Source organism: Oreochromis aureus, linkage group 17, assembly GCF_013358895.1.
Source record: "Oreochromis aureus strain Israel breed Guangdong linkage group 17, ZZ_aureus, whole genome shotgun sequence".
NCBI classification, from domain to species: Eukaryota; Metazoa; Chordata; class Actinopteri; order Cichliformes; family Cichlidae; genus Oreochromis; species Oreochromis aureus.
The window spans coordinates 22,328,711-22,352,850 of NC_052958.1; the positions used below are offsets into that span (position 1 = coordinate 22,328,711).

At 41.4% G+C, this 24,140-nt stretch overlaps 1 protein-coding gene and 1 non-coding gene across 3 annotated transcripts; both read right to left on the reverse strand.

The window, feature by feature from the left end:
* Nucleotides 1-3,955: 3,955 nt before the first annotated feature.
* Nucleotides 3,956-21,696, reverse strand: pthlha (parathyroid hormone-like hormone a). 2 transcript variants are annotated; one of them, XM_039600892.1, is made up of 4 exons: nt 21,581-21,696; nt 9,147-9,258; nt 4,851-5,381; nt 3,956-4,616 (listed from the first exon to the last, which is right to left on the reverse strand). In XM_039600892.1, exons 2-3 carry the CDS (start codon nt 9,251-9,253, stop codon nt 4,874-4,876), a joined length of 615 nt encoding a protein of 204 aa, XP_039456826.1. In that variant the 5' UTR covers nt 9,254-9,258; nt 21,581-21,696; the 3' UTR covers nt 3,956-4,616; nt 4,851-4,873. The 2 variants fall into 2 exon arrangements, with proteins under 2 accessions (XP_039456826.1, XP_031592731.1); XM_031736871.2 differs by lacking the exon at nt 21,581-21,696 and adding an exon at nt 9,352-9,636.
* Nucleotides 11,532-11,604, reverse strand: trnat-ugu. The gene has a single exon. It is a non-coding gene; the product is annotated as a tRNA-Thr (tRNA).
* Nucleotides 21,697-24,140: the final 2,444 nt, after the last annotated feature.

Below are 24,140 nucleotides of genomic sequence, written 5' to 3' on the forward strand. Positions count from 1 at the left end.
GTTCACCGTCCAGCAGGACAACGACCCTAAACATAAAGCCAGGGCAACAATGGAATGGTTTAAAACAAAACATATCCATGTGTTAGAATGGCCCAGTCAAAGTCCAGATCTAAATCCAATCGAGAATCTGTGGCAAGATCTGAAAACTGCTGTTCACAAACACTGTCCATCTAATCTGACTGAGCTGGAGCTGTTTTGCAAAGAAGAATGGGCAAGGATTTCAGTGTCTAGATGTGCAAAGCTGGTAGAGACATACCCTAAAAGACTGGCAGCTGTAATTGCAGCAAAAGGTGGTTCTACAAAGTATTGACTCAGGGGGCTGAATAATTACGCACACCCCACTTTGCAGTTATTTATTTGTAAAAAATGTTTGGAATCATGTATGATTTTCCTTCCACTTCTCACGTGTACACCACTTTGTATTGGTCTTTCACGTGGAATTCCAATAAAATTGATTCATGTTTGTGGCTGTAATGAGACAAAATGTGGAAAAGTTAAAGGGGGGCGAATACTTTTGCAAGCCACTGTAAATACTTCATTAGATTTTTACCCATGGATGTTCAACACAAGCATTTTTCCTGCTCTGCTGGCAACTACAGTTTTACAGTTTTTAGCAAATATTACTCCAAGAACTACAGAGCTTTATTCATCCCCAAATTGCTGATTAGTTGCTTTTAACAGCTGTTTTCCAACAGCTGGTTGAACTGACGGTCATCATACTGTATATGTGATCAACAGATTTTTCTTTGTCAGACTTAGAATCAAACAAAAGGATATATCATAAATATTTTTTTCAAAAAAGACATTAGATACCACCATTGGTGTGAGCAGAGGTTATAGACAACCTTCGGGAGGGTATGATGATTGTACCGGCTAATGTTAGTAGTTATTGAGATGTGACCTTACTTCCTGTTTAGAGGGTTAACTGCTGATTTTCATCAACCATAATGTATAAACATTACAGCCATTTAACATATAGACCTTGATTCCTGGTCTGTTGCTGGGTTTTCAGCCAGTCTTGTATTATCCCTGTTGAGCACAGCTGGAAGAAATTAAGACTTTACCTGCAACAGGAAAAAGTTATGTAGACAGATTCTGTTTATGTGTATGGAGGTAATTAAATCCTTTCAATTATACTTTAGAAAATGTTCCTTTTCTATCATCATTAAACCATGCTAATCATTTCCTGTGTCAGTTCTGAAACATGAGCTACCAGCATGTACAGGTGTCACGAATACAGAGTCACAATGGTGCAGTCTGTCTTATATGCAAAGGCTTCATTTTCCAGTCACTGATAACAGAGTTTTCACCAAATATCTGCAGGTAGTTTCCCCATTGGACATTTTCTTTATCTGGACAGTGAAAGCTCATTATTCCTCTTTGCCACACTGGTCATCTATTCTAACAGCCACTTTTTACCTCACCCAAGTTGTCCACCGATTATTTCTAACTGCTCACCCAAACATAGGAGACTAGATGCATTCCTAAGTTCCTTTATGCTGAATTAAATGATGAACAAATAATTTTATTGTAAATGTGTTAAGGAGAACCCCCCACACACAGCGGTTAGCAGCTTCACTGTCTATTTACAGTATATGTGTTTGCAGCAGAGTCACTTTTCTGTGCTCTCCCAACTCAGCCATCTTCTCCACGTTTGTGGGTAAGGTGGATAATCACCAGACACTTTAATAGGTACAGCTTTGGAACCAATTATTAAGATTAACATTTATTTGCACATTTATTTACAAATCTAATGACAAATTTTAAAAACTGTGTAAACTGTAACTTTGTTGTTAAAATGGGAGCTTAACTGATGTCACAGAAAGGTATGATTCAGAGTGTAACATGCGGTGGAGATGAAGCCAGCCACAGAGGTGTGCAGGTGGATGAGCACCAACTAATAATTTTCCACAAGTACTCATTTATTTTAAATATCAAAAATAAAAGTGCCAGCTCTACCACACATTACTTGAGAGCATACTAGTCCACTTACACACCGAAGAATCCATAACAGAGATGGTACACATGAAGGACAAATTGGGGGTGACCTACCAGTCATGACACAAGAGGCGCCACCATGTGGTGATATACTGCATTACAATAGCAACTGTTACAAGAGATGACTCAATGTTATACTGTGAAAAGATTTTGTTTATTATTCAAATATGCTTTGCTTGTAACTGTGTAAACTCTGAATGACGATTCACCCTGATAAAACATGAAACCTTGCCTATGCTTATCAAATGCCTGTGAAGACAAGTTCCTGTGCAAAGAGCAACGGAAAATGCCACTTAAGCAGACGTTTAGTATAGTACGGACAGAATGTTTAGTAAGATATGCATTTGTCAGTTAAGCAATATATTCTGAGAACAGGCGGAGACTGCCTCCGTCTGCTGTGTAACCTACATGCCTATATAACCTGCAATAAAGAAGAGTACTGTGTGACTCTCTCTCTCTTTAGAGAGTTCACCCATGTACATATGATTTTTTATATTGTCTCACTGTGTCTCTGTTTTACTTTGGCAGCTTTCTATTTGGGAAATTTTCCCCTGACATATACCTAGGGGGTCAGCCTACTGGGAGAGGTCACCCAGAACAAATGTGGTTTACGAATGGAAAGTTTGTTCTGCTTCACCTTTTTTCTACAGTATATAGCAATAAATAATTAGGACCATACTTACCTGATCAGAGGAGTCAACCCCAATTGTGGCCCCATTTACAAGAGCCAATGGGTCATAGTGGGTCACTGTTCCTGGTGCTGACTTTTTAAAAGTTTTTTCACTCACTCTGACCTGGGGCCTCTCCCATGGGACTCTCTCTGAAACGTTCAAAAGTCATCCATGTGGAGATAACATTAGCAAGGAAGGTTGTAATTGTAGTGTTGATAAGTAACCCAGGATGCAAATGTTCGGGATAAAGGGATCGGGCAGTCCAGTATGTCTGATAAATGGTCTATAACTCCAAAAGTGCTGACAGGAGTGCAGTGCCAGATAGCACACTAACAGCTGTCTGTAGTTTTCTGTGTGCAGTGTATCCATGTATGAGATTCCCTGAATCCAATTTTATGTAGTTTTTCACCTGTGGGGCCTATTCTGTGGATAACTTTATACTGTATATATGAGTCTATATCACCAATAGTTGATGTTTAAGTCGGTCCCAACATGGAACGCTGTAGAACTCCATAATTAACCTTAGTGTGTGAAGAGGACTTTACATTTACATGAACAGATTGGAGTCTATTAGAAAATTATTATACAAACCACTGCAGCGCAGTACCTGTAATGCCTGCAGCGTGCTCTAATCGTTCTAATGGGATATTATGGTCAACAGTATCAAACGCAGCACTGAGGTCTAGCAGGACAAGCACAGAGATGAGGCCACTGTCAGAGGCCATAAGAAGATCATTTGTAACCTTCACTAAAGCTGTTTCTGTGCTGTGATGAGCTCTGAAACCTGACTGAAACTCTTCAAATAAGTCGTTCGTCTGCAGATGATCTGTTAGCTGTTTAACAACTGTCCACATGGCACAAGCAGTAGTCTGATATAAGACCCAGGGAATCATGCTAACTGTATTACATAGCTGTATTCTCATTGTCTATGGTTACTAATTAAGAAAAGGTTTGTAAGGCACATTGGGGAGCGATGTGAACTATTGGTCATATATGCTCATCAACCTCTTGTTAGGCACAGAAAAACTGAACTAAACTGAGATGTAAAATTAAAATGAAGTATTCCAAGTTGAACAATACTATTTGCAGTATAGACAAGATATTACAGGTAAAAAAACAGTCCATGAGTCATGAGGAGGAGTTTTAAGGTTTAATCCACCACAGGTAGGAATGATTTTTCCTCCACACCCACAATGACCCTCTTATTAGATACAGCTGTTCAGTGAGGGTGTGGAGAAAAATGATAAGTGTTAGCAATAATGAAACAAAGACACGAGAGGCTGAGAGAAAGATACTGTCAAATGTTTAATCCATTCAGTACAGGCTGTTTATCTCAGTGCAAGTGCCAAAAACAACAATATGGAGCCGTGTTTGGTTTATGTACACATGTGAAGTTTGGCCGTGAGAAGCAGAGCGGTTTGAAGACAACAAACTGAAAACAATCGAACAAACAGCAGCAGAGAAACAAAAAAACAAAACAAATGAAAACTGGACCCTTGGACAGACCGACTGAAAGGTAACACAGAGAGACAACCGTCGTTTTTCTTCATTTCAATCACCCACAAACACAAGTCAATGAGCAAAATTAATGGTATATATATTTATATTTATATATCTAAAGTGCATTATGGTACAAAAATATAGAAGGTCAGCAGCACCTCGATACATTTACAAAATAAATACACCATTCAGACAAAATAAATTACTGCAAAAAACTGAACATAATTGAAATTTTAAAAAGGGAAAAGCAAGGATTCACAAAGAGTAAAATCTGTCGCCCTGCCGAGCGCCAATAAGGTTTTTTTTCTTATCATATTCTGCTATCTACTCTGCTATATTTAGAATATTTACACACAATAAATATTTTCCAATTTCTTTCCAAACAATCACAGTTACAGAGTCTGTAATGTGAGCATTTAGGAGTCCACTCCGACCGTCCGAAGGTTTCTGCAACACAGAGACGGAGAAAAACAGGTGAATCAGGGTTTATTCACAGAGCTCTAACTGTCCGCCCTATTTTTCAGACATCATCATCTCAGCTCCACAACACTGACACAGCACAGAGTCAGCGCACTGCTACACGCTGCAGTATCTGCAGCTGTAACGCGGCACACAGGTGTTCTGAAAACTCTCTAATCATGTGATCATGTTCTGAAAACCAGGTCAGCTGTTTGGACTCACCTTCGTCAGAGACTGACGGCGTTTTAATGCAGCGCCCTCTGCAGGCCGAGCAGAGACCTCCACTCCAGGTGGAGTCCGCTCCCCAGTTCATCCTCCAGCCTCCAGCCCAAAGAGCGCGCCCTCCTCTTCCTCTTTTCCCCTTCCCTCCTCTTCCCAGCCCTCGATTTCTTCTTCTTTTTGCCCGACACTTTAATCACGCCGTCTTTGTATGTCTGCGACTTGTTGGTCTCCTGTGGCAGGTTGGTGCCCTCCTCCTCCTCCAGCCGGAAGCTGATGGGGAGGTTCTTGGTGCCTCCGGGGGGTTTGGAGTGCAGGGTGCTGCCGGTGGTGCTGAGGTTGATTCCCAGGCCGACCCCCGGCACCCCGGCGTCGCTGCTGCTCCCGCCTCCCCCGGTGGTCCGCACAGGGAGGTCACGGATCTCTGCCGTGTGGACTTCGTCCAAAAGCGCCTTCAGGAGTAAAACACGCTCATGTTCCATCATCATCCGGCCTTTGTCGTGCATCAGCTGAGCGTGACTCACCGAGCGTTTCCTGAACAGAAGAAAGAGAGAAGGTTTGTTTACATGAAGCTTTTCATTCGAAAAGATTTTCAATCAAACAAAAACAACAACGTCCTTTTAAATGTTTCAGAGCTCATCTCTGCAGGTTTCTCCTTAAATAAAAACACCCTGAGGTGACTCTGGCTGGAATCAAAAGTGTTACCATTGACACCACAGGAAGCACTTCAAACTGAACCATGCAAAATAGAATAATATTTTTATTGTTGAAAAATTTGGTCTAATATTTGTTTTTACAGGCTTATTGATGAAGCTAAACACATGTGCATTATTGTGGGGTCCTCTCTGTTGTCCACATACTTTTGGCATTTTAGTGTTCACCTGACTGACCAGCAGAGGGCAGCACAGGCAAACAGTTTGAAATGAAGCAGAAACCGTATCCTTCTTCTCCTTTATAAATGTGACGGCATTTCTTGAACACAGGTTTCGCTGCTGTCTTTCCTCTCCAGTTGTTTTTGGACAGCGCTGTTGCATCCATGCAGAGAAATGACCTGATTCATCAAACCACAGCCGTGCCGTTGCTTTCCAAGCCTTTTAAAAGTGATACAGAAGATCCCCGCCCTGCACGAGGAGGTCCAGGAGGGCTTTCTCTCCTTTTAGATGAACATGAGTGCAGCCAACGCTTTTCACTCTTCATCAGCGTGGATGTTAACCGGCACATTCGTGGCACTCAGACCCTTGAGGGATTACAAAAACTGCTGCCACAAACACTTCGTGCCAATTAAATGTGGTGGAGGAAAAAAAAAAGCTGCTGTGATTCTGAAATGAAGCTGCACATTCCTCCACACTGAAAAAGTGAGTCATAAAAAATCTATCGACTCTATTTTAGCTGAAAACCCATCAGAGGAGTTCAGTCCTCAAGTCAGCAAAAACACCACGAGAGTTACGATCATTTAGGGTCAACTGCAGCAGCGCCACAGTTAAAACTCCACAGTTTGAAGAATGAAGGCCTAAAAAAATGAAGCTGCAGTTCCTCTGACGTCCAGCAGAGGCTCCAGCAGTGAGTTTACAGCCTGACACGGTGTGTCCGTGGATAATTTCGTCCTTCATAACACCTGTACCAGGGAGCACATATTTAAAACTCACCCGTTTAACTCAACTTTCATCTTAAAGCATCTTAAGCTTAAACTTTCATCCATCTTATTGATTTTAACAAGCAGTTTCATGCTGGTTTAACCAAACCACCAACACGCTGAATCCAAGCAGAGCCTGCACAATTTCACCTCCACAACATTAGTGAAGTTTCTCTCTTAAAGTTCATCAATTTTTTTTCAATACGAATCACAACGATGGCAGGCTGCTGTGTCGCAACACGGGGTAACAGCTGATTTAGGTTTACAAGTTGACCGACACCATCGTCAGGATTTATGCTTTCCATGGTGCGTTAGGGTAAATGGACCCGTTTCCACTCAGCTGATCACTCATACCACTCAAAGACTCACACACACACACACACACACACACACACACACACACACACATTCATACAGCGCTTTTATCTATGTCTCTTGCTTTCTCTTGTTTTGCCCCTCAGGTTTTTGAGCTCACATCCCCTGCAGCACCTCCTGTGAGCTCTATGCAGGACTATGCTGACATGTGTGAGTCCTCATACAGAGGCTATGATAATTACTCAGTCTCAGTTCGAGGATGCATCCCCTGTTACAGCACAGAGGTATAATCTCAAAAATGCTGAAACTTGTTAAGTTTTATAAATCAAAGATCTGCAAAGCTGTGAGGGATTCAGGCTTTGCTGCAATGTTGCTTTACTGCGAGTCTCTGAGACTAACAGAGCAGCGGACACGGGTCGAAGGCTGCACACTGCTGAGCGCCAACGCCGCCCAGACACTTCAGGTGTGTGAGCACACAAACAGCTTCAGATACCGGAGGTTCCCGTGATGCCCTCCTCCTCCTCCTGCTTCATAGAGCAAACTGAGTAAGTGAAGCCTGATGACTGAGCTGCCGCTTCTCATTCAGCTTTTCCTGCTGAATAATAAAAATATCCAGAGCAGAACACACAGGCGGCCTCAACAGCAGCTTGTGTTTATATGCATACAGATATTTCCTGTAAATCGCCGCCTTTGAAAGCCGATCTGGTTCTGTTTTACCTTTAATAACAGTCACATCAAACACTCCACAGAGAGGAGGAGGAGCGGGAAAACAGGCCGGGACATCCTGCAGTGGCAGCGCTCCAGCGCCCCCCGTCCTCAGCCTGCTGGCTCTTAATTGTTTCTCTCTGTGGGAGACGAGTGAAAGACGAGTGTTTCCTAAAGGCAGCGGCGAGTGGTTAGAGATGATTCACGACCCTGATGGCTGACGGTACCGGGCCGCTCTGATTCTGATGAATCTTTCTGATGTTACGACACCTTTTAAAAGAAATTTGCAACTTTTTTTTGTCTGGCAAATAAAACACTAGAATTATTCCTGCATTAGCCCAAAAACAACCACACCACAAGACACCCAGAAAAAAAAATGAAGAATACCACAAAATCCTGACAGTCATTGTTATTATTATTATTATCATTATTTTTATTATTATGATTGTTATTGGCTCCAGATTTAAAGGCACTTTTTTTAATCACTCGCTGCAGATTTTAACTAAAACTTTCACCACTAGGGGGCAGCACTAGCTGAGACGTGTTCTCCCTTTTTAGTCGTGCTCTGGGTTCACCAATAGTTGTTGCTTTTACTCCGTGACCAATTTAACAGTTAAAGTTTAAATTTAATCACTGCGCCATCTCCTGATTCAAAACAGTATTACAAGAAAAGCTCCAGTTTGACTTTGTTAAGATCTCTAAAATCAACAAAGAAATGCTTTGCACATAAAGTCAGCGCAGTCGAGAGGTCATTACGTCGACCCGGTGATTAAAAACGAAATAGTTTTAAGTTTAAAAGATTTGAAATACCTTGAAACAAATTAATGTGCAATCATTCATTTGTTAACGTGTAACTCCTTAACAGAAAAAATGAGACATATCTTTCATAAAACTGCTTTATGACTACCTAAAGTTCACGTTTGACAGCCTGAGAAGCACAAATTAAACATGAAAAACCATGAAAATTTATATTTTTTTAGTATAAAAGAAAACATACTGAACTACAATCGAGTCTACGGAAAACAGGGTCAGAGGTCAATAGCTCCCACCGCTGGCTGATTTTTGATCTCTTCACTGCGCTCTTGTTTTTCTTTCCACCCAGGTAGCGTGAACCCCGTCCCCCCAAAAATCCCATTAGGTACATATCACACACGGCGAGGGAAATGTCTGGAGCCCGTTAAGGAAAAGCCGGAGCTCTGAATCACTCCGCTCTCCTCCTCCTCCTCCTTCTTCAGCGTCGGCTCAGAGCATCCTCCCAACGCTTACATCCAAAAACCATCTCAGCGATATGATCTTTCCAAAGTGGAAAAAAAGCTCCTGAAGTGTGTTTAAAATTCTGGCCGAGCAGCGTGAAGGAGCATTTATTCTGCTTGGCATCAAACAGCTGAGCAGGTTTGGTTTGGTCCCAAGCCGAGCCGAACATCAGCATTATTCATCCAGCTCACTCCCAAACGCTCTGAGAGGACAGCGAGGGAGGTCGGAGGGGTTTATCGCACCGAGATGGTCTCTGCTCAGGGTAAACATACAGGTGGGCGAGGGCTAACTAAACACAAACGAGCACATTTTCCAGCCTGCAGCTCACCCACCGTGATGAGGCGAGCTGCTGGAAGCACATGAAAAGACTCAAAAATGAAATCCAGACTTACATTCTGCTGCTCAGGGCATCAATCGGCCGTCCAAAGTGCGGCACCGGAGAGCAGAGCAAGAAGACAGCAAAGCACCACTGCTGCAGGACTGTCCTGGAGAAGAACATTGTTTCTGCAAAGAGAAGAAACAAGAAAGTCATCTCTCTCATTTCACCAAACAGTAGTTTAACCCAAACACGAGAAGAAAAGTTCACAGGAAACTTACGTTCCCACAGCAGCACAGAAACAGAAAAACACAGAAAACGAGTCCTTTCTCAAACTGTCTCAAGAGAAAATCCAGGTGATGACACCTTTAGGGGAAAAAAGCAATCCCGACAAGCTAAAACTCATCCAGCAGCTCCTCTTTGGTTTGTTCCCAGTTTAAAGCCTCCTCACAGAGTGAGCAGGGAGGTCATCCAGCTGCAGCTCCAGCGGTTAAAGGTGAGCCCGACTGCAGTGCTGCAGGTCGCTCTGATGGGAGCGTTTGTTGCATGCTGCCTGAGAGCTGCTGCAGGTCAGAGACGGGAAAGGGGAGGACTTGTTAACAGAGAGGAGGGCCTCCTCACGCCTCCTTCAGGGAGGGGAGCAGAGGAGGAAACATGGCAGGAAGGTGGCGCTCGAGCAGCAACAAAAGCAAGAACCACAGCTGGAGCTACGGAGGTCAGTTAGTGCCAACAGCACAGAATCTGAGGCCACAGACGGCAGCACATACTTCATAAAGTCAGTCATTCCTGCAGCTGCATGTCAGCCTTTCACACTGTCACTGCACAATTATCAAGGTCTAAATCATCACAACAAGGATATTGTTGTGATGTAAAAAACATGAACGACATTTAAACACATTTTTAAAGCAACTTTTTATAACTTCAGACACCAGTGTATATATTCTGTGTCTAATGTAAGCTAATGTAAGTGTTGCTCACTGAGAAAATAAACATCACATCTTTTGGATTTTAGTGGAAAATCACCCCACACCCTACTCGGCATCATTTAATCACTAAATGATTAATTAATTTAATTTTTTATTAAATAATAAAAAAGTTATGTCAACCCCTCACAAAGCTCTTAATATTCACCCGGTTTTCTGTATGACATCATAGCAGGAATATCTTTGTTAGGCCATCAGAGGCACATGAGCCCACCACATGTTCTTCAAACCCTCCACATGTGAGGGGCAGCCAGTCAGAAAAACTGAAAGCAGAACATGTATTTTTTTTAAATTGGTTTTCTTCAGTGCTGATCACAGCTCGACTGTGATTCCCTTTTATTAAATCTCAATATTCAGTTCAGTAAAACCGAAAGTGAAGTCTGTGATATCAGGCGATGGCAGCGTCGCTGTGCCTGAACTTGGTGATGGTTTGTGAGTGATGCACACTGACAGCAGGTGTCAGCAGCGACCGTGAGCCATCACTGGCCTTTAGATTCGAGGAGTTAGGTGGTTTGTCTCAGGTACGATGCCTCTGAGGACAAAATCAAAGGAGGGTGATGAGGTCTGGCAGGTTCAGCCCTGACCTGTCAGTGCAGCGAGGACGTGCACAGAAAACAAAACACGTGTATGAAGACACTGCAGATCAGGACATTTTGAAACTATGAAGAAAGTTGAGCGGTCCATTATTGTTTCATATTGTTGTGAGTGAGACGTGAGAGTTTACTTTAACAAGTATGCAAAACTGTACTTTCATCTATCTTAATCTGCAAATGGGATGTAATTAAATTACATACATTTTGATAACATTTCACTGTAAAGTTCATTAACTTTTAATCCTAATATTTCATGGGCTGACTTGTTCATAAGAGTAGAAAGGGAAAGTTTAACAACCTTAAAGTTACGTAAAATAAAGATAAAAATCCTGGAAAAGTTCAGATTCATCTGTATTTAGTGTAGCTCTGCATTAGCTCCATACGCCGTGCGGGAGGAGAGCTTACATAAGAGCGATGACAGTGTTGGTGGTCTGAGGCTGTTTGATCCTCACACATGAGGAATGTTTCCAGCTGAGTCGTATTTAACGTGATTAGATCAGATTAGATCAGATTCCTGTAATCAGGTGTAGAGATCAACGTGTGGGGACGGAGCTGCTGACAGAAATGATTCAGTTTAATTACAACAGATCAGATTTATAAGTCGGGAGAAAGCGAACATGCAAATATGAGACTTACACTCTGGAAACAATACACTTCTGTATTTTAAAGCCTACTGAAGCAGCTGGTTTCCATCATGATGTTAAAAAAAACACTCATAGTAACTCCATGGATAGACTGTATGTGAAAGATGGACATAGCCACCTAGCAGTTTCTAGACTCCATTTCAAAGCGTCACCAAGGTTAAAAATAAAACAGTCACAGAGGATTTCTACCCAGGAAACAGTGTGAATCATAGTCTGTTGAGTGTACACTCTCCATAAAGCTAGGCTCCAGTGAGATTTGAACTCACGACCCCTGGTTTACAAGACCAGTGCTCTAACCCCTGAGCTATGGAGCCTGGTATGCAAGGTGAAGCTCCACCCACCACACCTGGCCAGCACTCGGGTGAGAGGCCTCCCTCTCATGAAGTCTGTGAGCTTCTAAGATTTTGGGACATGCACAAGAGCTAAAGCAACACAAGAGTGAAGTTTAAACTGATGTTTCAAAATACATGTCCCACATTGTATTAACTACTTAAGTTAGTTGAATTTGACCTCAAACTTCAGTTTTTGTTTTTTTTATGATTTTTAGACATTATAACTTCATTAAGCTAGTCTGAGAATTGGCTACACTCCCACTCAAGCTCTAAGAACAACCTTTAAGAAAACTGTTAATATTTGTGACATATTAGCAATTTCTTTGTTTTTTTAGACATGGTAGGTTTTTATTTTTCAAATCTGATGAGCCAAAATGAAGTAATGAATTTTGAATTCTATTGAATGTTTGGCAGAGGAGTTACAGCTAAAACAGGCGGCACGTCATCCTGAAAGCAGAAGAAATTTTTTATAGTTTGTGGATTGAACGGCATATTTGTTTAAAAAAGCTTTGAGTAACGATGTCTTGCAAAAGCACCAGATTTAAATGTTTTATTTAATTTTGTCCGAGAAATGTGCATAACACACCTGATGTAAGCTGAATTTATACTTTTAACTGCTGTTTAAAAAAAAAAAAAATTCATTTAATCTATGAAATACATTAACAGTGCAGTTTTGCAGTGAAACAGATAAATGTTCTGATCACTGAGAAAACTAACAGACCTGTTTTACTCAGTATGTAAACATTAGATGATCAGAATACAAATCTTTACATCAAACTTCTGGCTTCAAGTGGAGCCCCCAAGTTTCCTAAGTTAACCCCCACATACATGAGAGCAAACAAGAGTAAGTCAGACAAACACGGCGGGCAGCAGCACCATCGCCCTTCCCCGCTCTGACTGACACTCGTTGAAATATCAGCAATGTGTTCCAGCTGTCGCTTCCCACAATTAAGACCAGATCTCACAGAAAAACGCAGTCCAGCGCACACTCAGCGGGTCTTATCTCTGCGGCGGGGAAATCACTGGCGGGAAAAAATGTTTACTCAAGCATGTGGCACCGACATTTTGCATGTTTGAAGCTGAGATTTATGTGCAATTGTACAAGTTTTTATAACCCAGCGCCATGGAAACGCTAGGTTCGAAGCATGATTAGAAACAATAGACGGGAGATTGATGTTACTGACGTTTCAGCCAACTGACGTCTGAGTGCACACAAACATTTCTTGGCTTTCTCCTTAGGAATGTGAGCACCGATTCCCAAACAGGAGTTCCACTTAGATATAATTACAGTTTATAAATTATCCTTCATTGTAGCATGAATCCACCAACAGCATCAAAACCACATGATCTACACTACTGTGCAAAAGTCTTAAGCCACCCCTCATTTCTGTCTATTTCTTTGAGCCAGACTTTGTGTATTTTGTTTTTTTTATTTTTTTTTTATTTTCTTTAGCATTACTTCTCCAGGCTTTTACAGTTCTTCTTTGGACTCTGGCTGCTTTTCGACTCATTTCAAGTCCAGTCCTTGTACTGATGATTTTCAGAGGAATGATTTTTTTTTTTTTGTTAAGCCCACTAAATCTAATTCTTATTTCTTCCCATTTCTTTAGCTGAATCTGTGAAAAATGCCAACGATAACACAGTTTGACAGAAAACTGTATTTTTGCATAAATGAGGTGATTCCCAAAGAGCTGTTAGCTAAAAACCGAGCATATGTCAGCACGGTGTGAAGTGTCAGTTTAAAAAAGGGAGGAAACTGGACAAGTGAAGGACAAAAAAAAAGAGAGTGTGCGGCCTCAAAGACTTTCTACAGCAGATGACCGATATCTGAAAGTCATGTCAAGAAGAAAGAGGAAAACATCCAGCGAAGACCTCAGAGATGCATTTGGGCCATCAGCTGATCAATCCATGTGCGAGAGGTATAATAGTGAGTTCTCTAAAGTCAAAATCCAAACTGCATGTAGCCACTGTGATAAAACACAAGGGTTTCTAAGCTTCATTTTCACATCTCAATGTTAGCATTTTAGCCTTCACTAGATTGTTTTTTTGGAGACAGAAGCGTCCATGCTGACCTGTTTACAGATGGCCTAATACTTGAGAGTGTTCAGGCTCTCTGCACAGCAAACACCTCACTGAGCATGTGCCAGAAAAGTAAACGGACGCTGGTTTCTGTAACTCCTGATGTTTGTCCTGCACTCCTTCCTCCTCCTTCTCTTTTAGACGTTTCTTCTCTTGTCCAGCCAAACAGATATGAATAAATAAAGCTAAAACATCCTAGCTGGACCCTCCTTGAGTTACATGCAGACTCTGCCTTGGCTGGCTTTCTGTATTTAAAGAGCTGGACCTGGGTTTATGTTGGGACAGCTTTAATCAGTGTACCAGCTAACCCGAGCCTTCATCAGCTCCTCTAAGCATAAAGAGCAGCATGAAAGGTGAAGATTAGCCCACCGTGCGCTCTGAAAATGTTTAGCTAACATCACTGACGGCCTCCTGGAGTTTCAGAAGGGCTGTGCTCCTCCTTCGTGCACATATAGATATTTATCAGGGGTTCCCTGCAGCACGGACTCTGAGTCTAAGGCAACTGGTGCAGTTGAGTCAGGCTGTGTTTTCAATTTACCCAATTATCTCAAACATTTTGGCTTGGCGACTGTGGTCTATTGATGCGTCCTTGATTTTTACCCAGAAATAGCAGCTTCACTGTAAAGGTCACTGCATGAACATGAGAAGCACACAATGAACACATTATTTGTTAAACCTGCAGGCTGCCAACATGAGCCCTGGACGCGGTGATGCAACAGAGCTTTCTGCTGCGCTTTTCATTCATTAGTGATCATAAACAGAATCCATTGTTCCCTCCCCAGTCACTGCTCGCAGTATAAAACAAGTCAACATTTGATGGTGAATGATTAATGCCAGAGGGAATCAGGGGAGTCGTTTTCCCCACAGTTTGTCTGCAAATTAGTCGAGTTCCTTCCAGTTTATGAGCTCCTCAGGTTGGAGCTGATTCAGGAACATGAAGTCCAGCAGATCCTCTTTACACCAGAGGACAAATGGAGGAATGCCGTGGGTCTGTGGCGGGAAACACGACCTGTCCATGTCCCTCCTCCTCCTCCAGAGGCTGGAAAGAAAGCTCTCATGTGCTTTTGGCCTGTGAAAGCCACTTTACCTGCATGTAAACAGGTACAAGGAAAAAAAAGTCTTTTCCTGGCAGCGAGCAGCCTGTGGGGTCTGAGCCAGGAAAGCTGTTTTACATTCACAGAAAATTGCTGGGTTTTGGCAGAGCACCACATACACAAAACAAATGTCCGCTTTTAATCTGTGCGACGGCGCCCCCGCCTCCCCTGCCTCTCTGCTTTTGAAAACAATTCTACACACAAAGCCATGTACTGTTGGCGTGCACCCCCATCCATGGCCCTGACTCCCTCCTGAGAGCCCCTGCGTCTCCTATAAGTCGTCACAACATGGTCAGGTAAGGGGTGTCTAAGGAGATGCTCAACAGAAAACCTGCCACAACACTGAGGAAACATTTGGACTTTGCTAGAGTAGCTTTGTATGGTTCACAGCTCAAAGTAATCCTTCTTTATCTCACATCGGGCCTTGGTGCAGCCCAGTGGCTCTCCTGTCTCTTTAAAACAACTTTCTTCCACCCAAACTCTGATAAGCACGCTGTGAATTTCCAATCGTGTCAGCTGGTCATGAGGTCGGGGTGGGGAGTAGAAAACTCTGGGAATCTCTCTGCAGCAGCTCTCATAGTCAAGGAATTACTGTTTGTGGTTGGACCACGGTGGTGGAGCATGTGTTCCTGTGGTGGGCGTGGGTTGTATAAAGTGAATGAGAGTAAAACAAGAGGGTGGGAGGCTGAGAGTTTCTGTCCATCCAAATACAAACTGTACATTCCTGAATTCCTCCGGTCAAACATGTCACCGCTGAGCGAGGACGGGGCCGCGAGGAGGAGGAGGTAAGCCAGAGGTCAAAATGAGAGCGAGGGGAAGGCCACCCCTGAGCGAGGGAGAGGGAGTGACTACTCCTGGTCTCTTCATCATCGCTCAGTCATCTTCATCCATCACCCTTCCCCGCGGCCTCCAGTCCTCACGGCGAAAACTCCTTTGTGATTTAGGGCGAGTCTTACAGCTACCATCGCGCAAGTGCCATCACGTCTGTTCAGAGTGTGAGGCCAACTCTTGTTCCAGCAGTGTTCATGCCTCACTTCAAGGTGGAATAATCACAAATACACACTCGTTCCAGTCAGCTGCACGACATTACACAGCAGCACAAAAATAACTCAGTCAAACTTATTCATATGTTATTAATGCACAACACCAGCTGTAATGTTACACCACCCACCAGTAACCAGGACTGCAACCCAGAAACACCACCCGCCAGTGATGTCAGTCATAAGAAGAACAGCTCCATAATATTTTACTATTTTACTATTCAGTATCTATGATATTTTTGACATTTTCTATTTTATTATTACAAACAACACATGCACAGTAATGACTTGGTATGAAGATTGTTTCGTAGTAAGCTAATAAATAACCTGGTGATGTAAAAAAGAAAGAAGGCTGCTGCGACTAGCACTGTTAGAGCTAGCCACTCTCCACAAACTGATAGCAACACCTAAATCACAAGAACAAGTGCAACAGACTCAAATTAGCAACACAGTCTTTCACTACTTTAAACTACATAGATATGTTTAATTATTTCCATTCAACAGATTGTCTGAAGCTAATGTTAACATTAGCGGTACTATGTTGCTATTATATTTGGATGATATGCGCTTGTAGAAAAACAATCTAGAAAATTAGATTTGCCATCTATTAAAAGCAATAAAATAATTTTTAATGTACAAAGAAGAATATACAGGTAGTTGGGTTGTGTAACCACACTGGGTAAAAGCTGCCCCCTTGTGTTGAAAGTTTAAATTTTCCTCGTGTTTTTTTTACATAAAGTACCCCTACAGAGTGATTTTAATCAGATTTAAATTATGGCAGAATATTTATTCTATGTCATCTACATTTTGATTTTTTTATATAAACCTTGTGAAAAAATGCAATTGTTTCTTTTTCAGTTATTTTTCCTGCCTGCTGGATGTCCGTGGGGTTGCTGCTGTATGTTAGCTGTTTAACTGGGCACGAGTAGCCTCCACAGTTGGTTTTAATATTCCCTTAGACTGCCACTTTCTTTGTCGTCATGTAACAGCTGGATCCTGAAATATTCTAAAGACATTAAGTGAAGTTAGTATGTTTTTATAAAGGCTCCTCTGCACTAATGTACAGTTTATGCAGGATAGTTTCATATGTGTCAGGACTGATAAGTTCTTATAGTTTTTACAGAGTTGTGCTGTTGATTCTTTATAAAAATACATGGCATGGGTGTAGTCTGTGTGGTTCTGTGAGTGATAGAAAGGCTTGAACGAAGTCTGCAGTGGTAATGTTGTAGGCAAAGAGAGCAGTGTTCCTCAGTTGGCTTTGTTAATCGAAGCCAACTGCCTGTTTTCACTGATGTGTCATCTAAACTCCCAACAGGAGCCAGCAACTTAAAAAAAAAAACGATATCATACGTCAGCACAAGTAACTGAAGAGGAAGAGCAACGCTCAGCAGAAGTCATTCCTGCAGTTCTCTGGCATTAACTCTCAGCAGGATGAATGTTAGAGCAGCATAGAGCTCCGAACACCAGCATCATGGAGAGACCAGGGGAAGGCGCCTGCTGTCTGCCTCTCAGGCTCTTAGGGTGACTTTTGCAGATGTCCCCACATGGGTGTGCATAATCTGCTGGTGTGTCACTCTTGGATCCCACCAAGGCAATCAAGTCCCTACACTCAATTAGATCTGATTATGGTTAGTGCTGCACTGCCAGCAAACTGGATTAGAATATGGAGAGGACAGAAAGTGGTTTTGAGAAGTTTTGACTTGCTAAACAGTCTTTATGGGTTTGGGCTTGTGATTAGATTAGCATTTAAAGGGAGACACTGAAGGTATTTGACTCTCTAAAGCAGTCTTTAGTACCAAACTGTGCTGTTTGTGAATATGTCTATGATAACAGGACCACCTGCTTGTATTTAGTTTGGATTACAGGAAGGATGAATCACTATCGGCAATTCTCAGACATTAGGATCCAGCAGCGAACAAGCTAACCCCACAAAACAGAAAACATTTCCTCCTGAATAGTAACAAACAGGCTAACTGTAAAAAAACCCCTTAAGAATCCATTAAAACAAACTCATTAGTGATGCATTGTAGTGATCGATCATGAGCACCACAGAGACATGAGATAACAACCTAACTAAAAACCACAAAGAGCATAAAGAATAGACATAACTTCCAGGTCAGAAACGTAAAGCCTGTGCAGAAATGCCTTTAACCTGCTTTCTATCTTAAGGCCACCAGATGCTGAACGCTGTGGCTGCTGTTACACCCCTCTGCAACCCCTATTCTTTTTGCAGTGGCCGTGCAAGAGCCTGCAGGTGTTGCCTGGGCTGAATTGACCAGTGAGGTGTTGATAAAGACATGTCTGATACAGATTTCGGAGAGGCACACTAGTTTTTGTCTTTATGCTCTATGCAATACAAACTATTTTAGCAAAAGTAAAATAAAACCTATGCTTTTTGAAACTTTGATGTCAGTTTATGTTGCGGCGTGTTTATATCATAACATAAAATGGGGGCTCATCCAGGATATTTTGGACTCTATTTTGGATATTTTTGTAAACATGAAGAAAAACAAAAATTTAGTTTTTTTTCATTGGGTGAGTGATGGTTACAGTGTTCACTGTGATTGAGCAAACTCTCATTAGTTGATATGTTTCAGGCATCGAAGCACTTGTTTGTTGTTTTCCTTTATTGTTTAAGTTTATCATGTTTGGTGGTTTTCCTGGGGTACGCTTCAGAGTTTGGTGGACTACATCCCTGGTCTGCTGCCTGCTCTCAAGTTTTTGTTTAAAGTTTCCTTGAGCCGGGTACTCCACTGAAGAGTAGGTAGGTAAAGTTTTTTGTTGATGGTGTATTTGGGAGTTGCTCAAAGTAAACCAGTGGCACTGAACTCTGCAGGAAATAGAGATCAGGTTGAGACCACTCATTATTTATGGTCCTATGGTTGAAGCAGGTGGGCCTTATGTTGAATTGGCATATAGTATGTAGTTGTAGCCATGTGTGTTGATCTAGTACACCAGTGTTGATGGATGCTAAATGATGAGGTGATTGCGTTGTGCTATTACCTTTAGAGCTGTGGAGAATCTAGCTACTTTTGTTGGATCACTTGTGAGTGCTGTTGGCCAGGTGATGGAAATAACACTTTGTGGTGCTGAGCCACTCTTGTCGAGATCATCGTGTAGAAATGGCTCTCCATTTGTAGTTGGTTGCTAGTATGCTCCCCAATTGGTTGCGGCAGATGGCCGTCCCTCCCTGAGCCTGATTCTGCTCAAGGCTTTTTCCTGTTAAAAGGGACTTTTTTTCTTCCTACTGTCACCAAAGGGCTTGCTCATAGGGGGTCATATGATTGTTGGGTTTTCTCTGTTATATTATTGTCTATCTGTCTTAAACTATAAAGCTTGTTACCCACACCTGGTGAGGTGTGGATAAAGACCTGGGTGAGGCTGACTTTGGAGAGGCACACCAGTTTTTCTCTTTATGGTCTTTGTGGTACCAACTATTTTAGCAATAGTAATATAAAACCTGTTTTTTTTCCTAAACTTTTGTCTCAGTCTCCACGTTTATGTTGCGGCTTTTGAGCCGGCTCATAACACTGCAAAAAGACTTCTGGTCCTGTCAAAGTACAGTATATAAGGAAAAGAGCTCTGACTTCGAACCTTACTAAGCTTAAGGACTCTGTCACGCAGTTTGGATCATACTGAACAAAAAATAAAATGTATTTTATAGATCCTGGTCATACCGATTTTCAGAATGGAGGATAAACTGCATGCTCATTGGCTAGCGACAAATTGTTAGCCAATGAATGGTCTGTTTTACAAACAGACCAACCCATCTCATCATATCCAAATTTTTGCAGTCAAGATGGTGATGGCACAAAGCTCATCGAGATTTCAAAACTCCGCTTCAGAAATTAAATGATGAGGTTATTTTTTTACTTTTGTTTTGTCCTTGACCTGAGTATGAAAATAATGTCAAACCAAATAATTTAAAAGAAGACTCTTCACTTTTCATTTGAAATATCACGCTGAAAAACACCAAAACACTTTCACAACATTTAAGTTTTCATTAATAGTTAATACCAGAAAATAACAACTAAAGGCTAATGAGCTAAAGGCTTTTTCTTTTTCGGGGGAAACCAGAATTTTTTAAAACCTTTTTTCTCATTCAAAGTGATAAAAAGCATATCTCAAATACAGAAGTAATACAGATGAGTCAAATAAAATAACAAATATAGAATTAAAGCTGTTCTGAGACTGCAGCATGCAAGCTAACAGAAAATCTTTTGGTGAGGCATCTGTAGACAGTATAAAACATGCACATAGGTAATTCAAACTTCTCATCACTGGCAAAAGAGTTCTTATAGAAACAGAAATATGCAGTCCTAATATGAAAGTTTTTCCTGTGTGCTATGGTTACTGTTTGATGGGAAGTCTGAAAATGTTAATAAGTAAGAAAATAAATTCCATGTTTCTCAGAAGTGGAATAACATATCTTTGACTCATGTGCCAGTCACCTTTAGTTGCAAACCAGGTTTTCCCTGGAATTCACATACAGTGCTGTGTTGTGCAGTAAAACATAAATAATATGACAAGAAAAGCATAACATGAGAATCGGATAGGACTCATTCTTCGGAGAAAAGCTAATGTTCCTTTTCTCTGATTCACAGGATGAGGAAGGACACGAGTCTGGGACTGTGACGGGAGCACAGTAGAAAAAAAATCCACTCCCTTCAGTCTTTCCTTTAGTGGTGGATCATTTTAAAGCCTCCTTGTATCTAACAGCTATTTTATGGTTTAAACTGATGGTGACAGCATTTCTTCTCAATGAACACAAAAACCCTGCATTATCTTTCTGCTATGTTCTGTAAAATCAGATATTGCTCTAATGTTAGCTATGATTTCTGACAGATTTTCATACACAAAATGACCACTACCTCTTCCTCACACGGACTACATTTATATTTCATATATAGTTGGTAGTTAGTAGCTGTCTAGTCTATTCAGACTGGTACCTGTTACAGCACGCATGCTCCATTGTCCCTACTATGCTCAGTGTCACATTTTTGTACTTAGAAAAATAAATAAAAAATTCTACATGGATGTAATAAAGTCACCAATAAACACAATAACCATGCTAATATTTAAATCTTTCCAATTTCTGTACAAACGGTACAGTCTTTTGTCCTTTAAACTGTACCTCAGCATGCCAACACACTCAAAACTTTGTCCAAACAGGTTCTCTCAGTTTTAAAAGACCCAATCTTGACCCTATCAGACCGACTCAGGGGCAATAATCAGTGTTATTGGTTCTGGGTCAGATTTAAATTGTTTTTATTGCGCTTTGTTCTCTTTGGACCTGGATAATTTGCCATCAGAGTCATCTCTTTAAAATAAATGTAACGTCCACTTGGTCATTCGTCTAGATTTACAGGTAGGAGCAGGATTACGTTTAGTTTTAGTCATATATATAAAAATGGATGGATCGGTAAATAAATATGAAGATGTTAGCTTATAATACATTTCTAAATAAGTGTCATAAATAAATTTTTGCATTATATTATTTTCTGTTAAAAGCTATTCTATAGTTCTATACAAAGATTTGGACATTAACCTAACTTCAACCCCAACCCTAATCCCAATTTGCTGTTCAGAAATGTGGTGGATAAGACAGAATTGTCTTTCTATGAAGGACTACTCTGCAGACTGAAGCACAAACCCAACATCTTGGTTACTTTACTCTGTTCAAAGTCGTCTCCCTCCTTCTGTGCACATATGACAACAATTAATTGTTTTGCATTTTGTACTCACCAGTTTTAGAGTTCCTGTCTTCTTCTGATTACGAATCCAATGAGGAGTTGTAAAGAAAATCAAAATTTCCTCACTCCTCTTGTCATTAGGGGTGTTCCTCTGAAGAGAGAGGAAGGTTTGTCGGCGTCTGCCGGAGTGTTTCTGCTCCTGAAGGTTTGCAAAGCCTTATAAATAAGGTTAAGCCCTCCTGATGACATCATATGCCGGTCACTGCCATCATCACCGCCTCATGGTAGCAGCAGAAGCCATAAGGCTGCATATATAATTAGATGGATGAACTTACTCACTCTATCTGCTCTGCGCTCCTCCCACATCCCTTCAGTTTAACAGAGGAAACACAAGACACCACAACTTCACTTCAATTCAGAGTCAGAACTAATGACACATGTGAGCGCTCCTTGTTGTGTTTGGTTCCCGGCCAGTAAATTTGGTTTCTTCTACCAGTTGTGGTTGTTTTACTCTTGCTTTGTTAAAAATTTCAGTGTTTTTTACTTTTCTGCACGTCACTGAGGCGTGCCAATAAAACCTACAACCTTAAAAATATTATTCTTTCACCTTCTTAACCTTTACTTAGGCAGATTAATGTGATAATTTAACAACCAGTCATGAAAACAGAATTGAGACAGACCAGCCGAGGTGGGTGTTGTGTCTGTTTTTGTCTCGGTTTTAATTCTACTCTATTAAATAACGACCCCCTGCTGCAGACTTTTGTTTGCCTGTCCGGAGGCGGGAGGGAAAAAACAGAAAAGAGAGAGAGCTCCAAAACATGGTAGTAGTGGTTTGTCCGTCACGCCTTCCACTGCTTGCGTAGCATCCCTCCTAATCTCCAACACGAAAGCAAAGCGCTCGGGTTTCCAGCCATACCATCTGGTCTGAGGTTCTCTATGTTTAGCAGAGGGTCGTGGTTTGAGGTTGTGAACGTCAGGTCAAACACTCCATCGCAAGTCGAAGCCAGACGTTGCCTGCCTGCCATTTCCAGTGTGCCAGGACTGGCTGCCGGAGACGCCAAACAGTATTTACTGTACACGGCGACCTTATGTTCCCCACAGAAATGCAGCAAAAGTCAATTTGTGTCTCTGCTGGGAAAGTCTTCATAGTGCAACCATGAAAACTTTTACAAGGGATGTGGAAGTGTTAGAAATAAGTTTTTGTTTTTTTTTAAATAAACATCCTTTTAACATAAATTGTAATGTATGCTCATTGTAGAGTTGATACACTCCTCATTAGAAGGATACAAGCACGTGTGAAGGGTTAACTAAGAGGGATAGACACAGTTGAGTGTTGAAAGCTAATTATTATGCGCTTACACAACACAGTTTCGGACAGGACAGGTTGCTTGGCCTTCGGTGTATAACAGGGTGCTCTAGTCAAGAAATAGAGACTTTATTGTGTCAGTTAAAGCTGACATCAGCGTGGAAATAAAAGATCCTTGGTAACAACTGTAAGGTAGGGAGGAATTTTCGCACACAGGACAAGATCCCTGACTGGAGGTCAAAGACTGTTACCATGCAGAAGGACCCCGAGGAGAACAAATCAGGGACCGTTGAGTCTAAACTATCAATTGCCAATCACAAATATTTCCTGTTTCCATATGTCTAATATATACTTTAAATTATCAGCGCACCCCTGCGACCCTGAAAAGGATAAATGGAAGTGAATGGATGGATGGATTGATTATCAGTTGTACTTCACAGCTCTGTGTGCAGACTGCCTGACGTCCATAGCCTGAAGTCCACAGCTATGCAAGCCGAATCTTTAACTGCCTGATAATAAAATAGTGTGAACTGCTAGATTGTCTCCTGAACTTCTCTCAGCAACAAAGAACTCCACAGAAATACATGAATGTTCCCCAGAAATAAATATGCACCGTTTACTCCAGATTTTATACTAAATATGGCTGACGAATGCTGTGAATGGGAAATCACACATGTGGGGCTACCTGCTGTGGCGACCCCTTCTGAGTAAGCAGAAGGGGTCTAAGCTAAGCAGTTTTAAATAGGTAAGATTACTGTAAGTAAAAATGACAAAATCACAAATTAAGGATTTGCTTTGATACGTATGTACATCTTTACTGTTTTTAACTAATTTTTACTTTATTGGTTTTTTAAGGCCCTTATCTGTGGCACTTTTTAGACTGTAGTATTTTTACTCTTTATCATTCTGCTGTAACACAAACCTTGTGGGATCAGTATCTAACAGATAGAATTCCAATTTTGACTAAAATGTGTACCGTGGACACACCAACAGGTATATACTGAACAGCACACTGTGCTCAAGGCGAGCGAAAAATTCCTACAATGCTACTAACGAAGACGTAACAGGAGGAAAGCCTCTCACACTCAGCTGTAAGATTTTGAGATTGTGTCATTTATTATTTTACTATAGAATAAGAATTTAGTTCTTCCATTGGCTGTATTTATTGGTCATATAATTTTTTACACAGTTAGAAAGCAATGCTTCCCAGTCTCTTCCTCACAGTGACCAGTAACAGTTTTTTGATTTACAACCCTAACCCTAATCCCCTAACCCTAACCCTGTGCTGATACATAAGCAGATACCT